Consider the following 7,643-nt stretch of genomic DNA (forward strand, 5'->3'; position numbering starts at 1 on the left):
TGTGAAAATAAATGTTTCCTACAGACATAACATCAGATCATGGATCAAACAGTATTTAAAAGATCCAGATTGTTTCTGTTATAAGAAATAAATAGTTTGGGATTTTCAATCAAAGAAAGATCTACTCCGAGAGAGTATCTCAAGAGCTGAGTGTAGAGGATGGCCAATAATCTGGCAGGGATGAAACTCCTAAAACCCAGACATATTTGCTAGCTCCAAGAAGCTTTTCTTGGGGCACCTGAATGGCACAGTTGGTTGAGCATCTGACTCTTGACATCTGCTGAGATCATGATGTCACAGTTTGTGGGATCAAGCCCTGCGTTGGGCTCTGCACTGACAGCACGGAGCCTGCTTGGGATTCTCTCTCTCTCTGCTGCTCCCCTGCTCGAACACATGCTCTCTCACAAAAGAAACTTTAAAAAAAAAAAAAAAAAGCTGTTTTTTAAACAGAGTTCAGTACAGTTCAGAGTTTTAAAAACTTCAGATGAAGCCATCATTTTAAACATTTCAGTAAGTTTATGTATACATGAAATAATCTGTTGGCAATTTGCTAATACATTCATTTGTTTTGAACTCAGCTAAACACCTAGAAATCTTGGCCCAAAAGATATTTAAGAAATGATTCCATAAAAATCTATGAAGAATGTTCCACTTTACTGGTTTTCTATTCCAAAATGGCACTCAAGCTAGCATGCTAAGCATTACAAGAGAATACTGAGTAGGAAGATAGAAATCAGTGGTTTTCAATGATGGTGGTAGTGGGGAGCTTGAATATTTCATATTTAAAGCACAAAATATTTTTACTACATAAAACACAAATTAAAATTTCTCTTCAGTGGTAGGTCACAGTAGAGATCTGGTATGATTTTAAGAGTCTTTGGGGAGGATATATTACAACCTCCATGTGTATGTATGTGTGAGAGATTGTCTCAGTAAGAACTATAGATTTCAAACAAGTTAAAAAAGATGGTTTTTGTAGGAGTTAGTTAGGATCTGCAGCGTTTGACAGCTTTTTGAGAAGTAACTTTTACAACTCTGGTAGTGGTATGTTGGTATTAATAGAGAATAATTATTGCTATAATTACAAGTGTTAGAAGTGGCATTTTATTGAAAATCCCAAGAAAGTCCATAAACTTTTTATGGAAAATAGAAATGCATTAGGGTCTCTGAAAATAATAATGTATGATTAAAATTGAAAAATTAATAATTGGATTAAAATGAAAAATACACTTGTTTTCTGATCCTGATTATTCTTCCAGTGACTAGGAGGTAAGGGGATGATGATGAAGATCTAATCCAAAACAAGAGCTAAGTAACTGTTAGTAAATGCAGCTCACTAAATAAAGGAAACCAAAGACTCCATGTACTGGCTTACTGAATTTAGTTTGAGGGTTCATTAATGGCTGCTTGCGTTCCTAATCATTTCTAAAAGGCAGACATCTTAGTTTACTGTTGTTTTTAGAATGAAGCACTGAAAAGTGAAGAAGGCTGCATTCCAAATGTCGCCCCGGACATCTGCATAGCATATAAACTGCACCTCGAGTGTAGCAGGCTAATCAACCTTGTGGACTGGTCAGAGGTAGGTCAGGGGGAAAAGAGCAAGCTGTATATTTGCCTCGCCATCCGTGACCATTCTCCTGGGGTTTTAATACTTTTGGTACTTTGGAACTCATCTTTCATTTTTTTTAATGCCCTGTTCTTTTGTTTGGAAAGTGTAAATCCCCTCATATTGCAAAATCTCCTCCAGATAAGCAGGTCATTCAACGGTCCCACTCCAAGTCCCGTGCACTCTGATTCCACACCTCAACCGAGTGAATTTTGTGAGTGTGCCAGGTCAAAATAAGTATGTGACCTACCCCTACAGTTAACAGTAAGCAGGAGCTAAACAGTTTAGGTTGGTTCTGTTATTCCACAGAAGTGTATTATTAACTAGTGTTTCCCTTATCACATAAAACAAAAAAAATATTGGAATAGCTATACAACAGATGTAGCAATCAGGAAGTACAAGGAATGCTTGGCAAGGCAACCGACGACTGTGTTGTTACTAAGATAAATAACTTCTTTCCATCCTCAGAAGAACATTACAAAGTTAACTCTGTCAGAGGCCCTATTTAACAGATGTCACCATTTAAAAATATGCATGATTGGCACCTTCTAAGAAGATTAGTTTTAAGAATCTGAAATTTGGTGCAATATTTTAAAAATGTGCCAGCTATCAGCAGCAGTACTTGACCTGGCTTCATACAGTCATCAAATGCAATAAAAGATACTTGGCAGTGATAGAGATTTTTATTTTCTTCTGTCTTGTCTCTCAAAAGGCTTTTGCAACAGTTGTGACAGCTGCTGAAAAAATGGATGCAAATTCTATAACCTCAGAAGAAAGGAATGAAATTATCCAGTATCCTTTTTTAAAAAACCAGTTCTACAATGTCCAGGTTTACATGGCGTATAAGCCTATAGTTTCTCCAGACGTATTTTAGAGATTTATAAAGATGTGCCCCAGACAACATTATTTCTTGTTAATATTAACCATACCATCCCAGAATAACTTGTTTCTAAACACTTATTCCAAGTTTAAAATGAGACCAAATCCCAAACTTGTATTAAGGTCATACTCCCGAATTTAGCAAAAATGTCCCATAACTGTCATTGTAATTCTGTTTTTCTAAGGTGATTGATGATGTACTATTAGAAGTTGAAGGGGAAGCAATTTTCAGACTAAGAAAAATTAGAATTAGGTAAGCTTTAAGCACTTTACCATTCATGTCTTGTCGACAGTGGATTCTGATTACATTTGATGTTTTCCAGTAAGGGTTACGGTTTAATTTAGGAATAGATATTTGAACTTTACTTCAGTTTAACAACTGATGTTTTAACATTGAGATTTTAACCTTTTTGTCAAAAAATATGGCAAATTTCCTTAGCCGCAGCCTCCAGTGCTCGATTTATTAGAGCTGTTTCCGAACTAGAACTTTTAGGATTTATAAAACCTACCAAACAGAAGACTGACCATGTGGCAAGGCTAACATGGGGAGGCTGCTAGAAAGCAAAAAGGACACGAGTCATATTTATAAACCACCATGAGACTGTTGGCGAGAAATGTATAATCCTTGTGTGATGCTTCACCACAAATAGACTGCTCACCCCAAACAGGAACATATCAAAATACCTTTGGAGTACTTTAGAATCCAACAAATGATATGCTTACATTTTAACTAAAACGTCTCGCACATTATCCCTGCAGTTTTCAGTCATTTCTAAATTATAAATGTTCTTGCGCACACATAGTTTATAAATGTAATAAATTCCTTTATCCAGGAGTATAAATCCTTTGCAGTTTGTTTAATAGTACTCATTACTGCTCCCTCAGTTTCTTGAACTGGCATTCCTCCCTTTAGTAAATTGTGTAGTAAGTAAAATGAATATTCTACAGGTTTATTTCTCCTAGTGACTAGAGGTTCTAAAACTGCCTCTGCTGCCCCATTTCCTTTAGTCTGAAAAAAATTTTAAATCCCAAGCTCTTTGGCTTTATGCTTAAATACAGTAAATATTCTACTTTAGAATGACCCATCATGGAGTTGTAGAGCCTGTAAGATCTTTACAAATCACATCTCAATCTTAGGATATCCAACTGAGGAAAGTAAAGTCCAAATAGAATGACATCTGGATCTCTTCCATAACAAGAACTCAAGACAGTGAAACAAAGCTACCCCAAGTTCATTATTTAATGTTCTACTCCCATGAGAGTTCTGGGACATATCTTTAAGAGTATTCACTTACCAAAATTACCATGAAGATATGACCACAAGGGGGAAAAAAATCAAATTCAGTAGAAACTCGCTTGTTTCACAAACCTTAGTACAAACTATGTAATTATAGGCCTTTTTTGTGTGTGCTGAAGTCAACTTGAATGTAGAAGTAATTAAATTTTAACATAAAGACTTTTTTTTAATGTTATTTGAGAGAGAGCACACACGTGCACACAAGCGGGGAGAGGGGCACAGAGAGGGAGAATCCTAAGCAGGCTGCGTGCTGTCAGCAAGGCTGATGTGGGGCTCCATCTCCTGAAGCAGGAGATCATGACCTGAGCTAAAATCAAGAGTCGGACACTTAACTGACTGAGCCACCCAGGTGTCCCTAATATAAAGAAATTTAATGGATAGCTTAAACCTCAATCCTGGAGTGTGTAAAGACATGTCATATAGTATAGAGTATCTTTGTCCTCTCAACATGATGGGCTGAAATGACATTATTGGGTAACTGCTCCCTTCCCCCTCTTTCTGCTCCAAAAACAAAAATGTTAGATGCACTAGATCTCAAAAACAAATTGTCAAAATGTTGCCAGGCTCTAAAACAAAGGGAAATCCCAAGGTACCAGAAATAAAATCAAATGCATGCCAGAACAGAAAACATTTAGCCCTGTAGAGCTGTTAGAAAGACAATTATCAGAGTAGCATTACTCTGAGGTAAATGTCTTCTCATCATCTTAAAGATGCCAGGATTTCTCATGGAGTGGTAAACACATGTACATATGTGCACAAAGAGCTATCAACGTGGAAATTAAGGAATTTGTGATATGCAGACACAAACAGCACCACCATAAGGAAGAAACTGGACACACAGAGGCATTTGACACTTTGGAATCCATAAAGGCAGAGCCTCTGTCAAATGCATATGATTAGAGCAAAGAATAAATTCCTATTCTGTGAAGTCTCCATGACTTACCTTCACAGCAACTAGCTCAGTATTTTTTTTTCATTCCCCTCCAGTCAAATGTGCCTTCACCATGTGTTTCATTTTTGGTAACAGTTGGTAAAATCTAAGGAAGGGGAATGTATGGATAATTTTGAGGATTTTCCACCTATTGCCTATTTAAGCGAGGCAGTTGACAATGGGAAGAGTTTTCCAATATCCCATGTCTTGTTAATATGAAGACACCATCAATATCTACAATGTGATTTCCTCCAGCTTTCAAATGGTGCCAGTGAGCACCAGAGAAAATTATGTTTAGAAATTATGAATTTCAAGGACACTCAGAGCAAATTGCTTATTATACTGTAAGGTACAGAGGAACTGGCCTCATACAGACAGGCTTACCTCTGAGGCACCCTGAGAAGTCGTAGCCCTGCTTTCGTTTTTCTTTTGTTGGGCATTTAGTTGAATTCATGCTACCTGAATGCGTATCATGCACTGAACCACTTTTCTTATTACCTACTTTAAAGAATAGGTCAGAGTAGCAAGACGGAAACTGTTTTTATAGTGAATATCCAAAAAAGCTATGAAATTAAAGCTCATGAAGCTCATTAGTGGGATTTCTGGAGCATTAAGTGTCACCTCAGTTCTGTGTCCATTTCTTAATATAGTAAAACCAAAATACCAAAGTGGGATATTCTGATTCATTACATCTTTGTTCAATGAAATACTACTCTGCAAACCCTGTAGTAGTTTGAAATTCATTAAAAAACTGTTTACTGAGTACATACCATACTCTAGGCACTGTTCCAGGCACTGTGATACTTCACTGAACAAAGATCTTTGCCCTCACTGCCCTCTAACAGAAGAACAGATAATTATATAGTTATGTGTTACAGAAAAAAAAAGGAAACAACAAAACCAGGATATCAAGCTGCAATTTTAAATAGTAGTCACGGCAGGTCTCACTGAGAGGAGTTTTTGAACAAGTTGGTAAAAGATTTACCCCTGAAGTTTTATAGACGTGCACTGTTGGCAGAGAACAGCAGGAGTATACAAACTACATGGGAGGATCAGGAGGCAGCCAATGTGGGATAGGCAGGGTGAGCAGGCAAGAGACCAGAATTAAGGAAGGTGGGGTAGAATGCATGTAATTTAGGGCCCTGTAGACCACTGTAAAAGTCTTTGACTTTTACTTAGGGTAGGAAGCCATCTAAGTAAAAGATTTAGATCTTTAAATGATCACTGTGACTGCTATAGGAGACTGGGAGAGGTGGTAAGGAGACACAGATGAAGCAAAACAAAAACCACAAGACCACAATTGGGCAATCACTAAGGAAGAGATGGTGAGACTGGAGACGGAACCAAGACTACTAGATGGACTGTTTTTTGGCTGAGAAACTAGAATAGAGATGCCATTAACTGACTGGGAATGATGATTTGGAGGAAAAGTTTGAGAGGCAAAAATAAGGAGTTTGGTTTTAGACATAAGTTTTGAGACCTCTATTAAACATCCAAGTGGAAATGCCTCCATAGACTAAGAATATAATATTTTTTAACATAATTTCCTACTTCTATCAAGGCAAATAAGTTTCTTTAAAGTTTATTTTGAGGGAGAGGGAGAGAGTGTGAGCAGAGGAAGGGCAGAGAGAGAGGGAGAGAGAATCCCAAGCAAGCTCTGCACTTGTGATGTGGGGCTCAGACTCACGAACTGTGAGATCATGACCTGAGCCAAAACTAAGAGATGCTTAACTGTCTGGGCTACCTAGGAATGCAAGAGGTTAATACAATCTTATGTCTTTAGGATTAGATGTCACCAAACTGAGTATGAACAGAGGTGGCAAGGAGCCCAAGGTTAAATCCTGGGGCATATATGTTTTAACATTTAGAAAAATGAAGACTGAGCCAGCAGGGAACAAGAAAAAAGTTATGTAGAACCAACTGAAACACTTTTCAAGGTCAAATGTTGATTAGATTTAGCACTGTGGAAATCACTGGTAGTTTAAATAGAGTAGTGGAGAAAAGTCTGACAGGCATCCTGTATCAAATGACCTAACAAAATGTCCAGACTTCTCACTAGTCCTGGGAAAGCCAGCCATACATTGTGTGATGTAACATGAACACTACAGCAGCATCTTGTATTAAATAAAAACTTTAGGGACGCCAGAGTGGCTCAATTGGTTAAGCTTCCAGTTCATGGTTTCACTCAGGTCATGATCTCACAGTTCATGGGTTCAAGCTCTGCGTTGGGATCCATGTAGCCAGTGTGGAGTCTGCTTGGGATTCCGTTCCCTCTCTCTCTGCCCCCTCTCCCCCTCCCCCTCCCTAAATAAACTTTAATTACTTTAGACCTAGCGTCCAGTTTACAGTTCAAAGTGATACAAAAGGTTAAATTAAATGACACTATGAAGAAACAGTCAAGAAGACAACAGGTCTAGTTGTTCCAGAAAGTCACAATCTTGATTTAATCCTGCTTTAGGGAGAAAAAAAAGCTGCAAACGATCTTTGGGGAACTAATAGGAAAATCTAACTATGGCCCGCGTGTTAAATTAGGGAAGTATTTTAAGTAGAACAATGGGATTAAAGTTCTGTATAGAAGAACCATCTTATTCTTAGGAGATAAATCATGTATGTGTTCTTTGAAAGTTAAAAACACACATGAAAGAACTATGACAAGGTAATTTTTCACATTAAGTTGGTCACTTTCTATGAAATTTTCCTAATAGAAGTTGGTGAAAAGGGAGTAAAACTAGAAAACTCTTGACTTTTGCTGTAAAGGTGGTAGCAGAAAAAAGGGTAATAGCTGGAAGAAGGATCACAGGATCAAGATTTTTCTTTTAATGTTTATTTTTGAGAGTGAGAGAGCTGGTGCCAGCGTGAGCAGGGGAGGGGCAGAAAGAGAGAAAGAATTCCAAACAGGTTCCGAGCTGTCAGCTCAGAGCCTGATGTGG

The 7,643-nt window shown here is 37.7% G+C and overlaps 1 protein-coding gene across 5 annotated transcripts in view; it reads left to right on the forward strand.

Moving 5' to 3' along the window:
• ORC3 (origin recognition complex subunit 3) overlaps positions 1-3,327 on the forward strand; it is a 62,031-nt gene extending 58,704 nt beyond the window's left edge. For 4 of the 5 annotated variants that reach the window (XM_032593213.1, XM_030315949.2, XM_030315950.2 and 1 more), the window contains 3 exons: positions 1,463-1,579; positions 2,319-2,398; positions 2,938-3,327. In XM_032593213.1, the coding sequence (XP_032449104.1) occupies positions 1,463-1,579; positions 2,319-2,398; positions 2,938-3,043 (303 nt within the window). In that variant the 3' untranslated portion in view covers positions 3,044-3,327. Of the gene's footprint in view, positions 1-1,462; positions 1,580-2,318; positions 2,399-2,930 lie in introns of all 5 variants that reach the window. The other variant, XM_030315951.2, reaches the window with a different exon arrangement.
• The last annotated feature ends 4,316 nt before the right edge of the window (positions 3,328-7,643 follow it).

The sequence above is a fragment of the Lynx canadensis genome, chromosome B2 (genome assembly GCF_007474595.2).
Source record: "Lynx canadensis isolate LIC74 chromosome B2, mLynCan4.pri.v2, whole genome shotgun sequence".
NCBI classification, from domain to species: Eukaryota; Metazoa; Chordata; class Mammalia; order Carnivora; family Felidae; genus Lynx; species Lynx canadensis.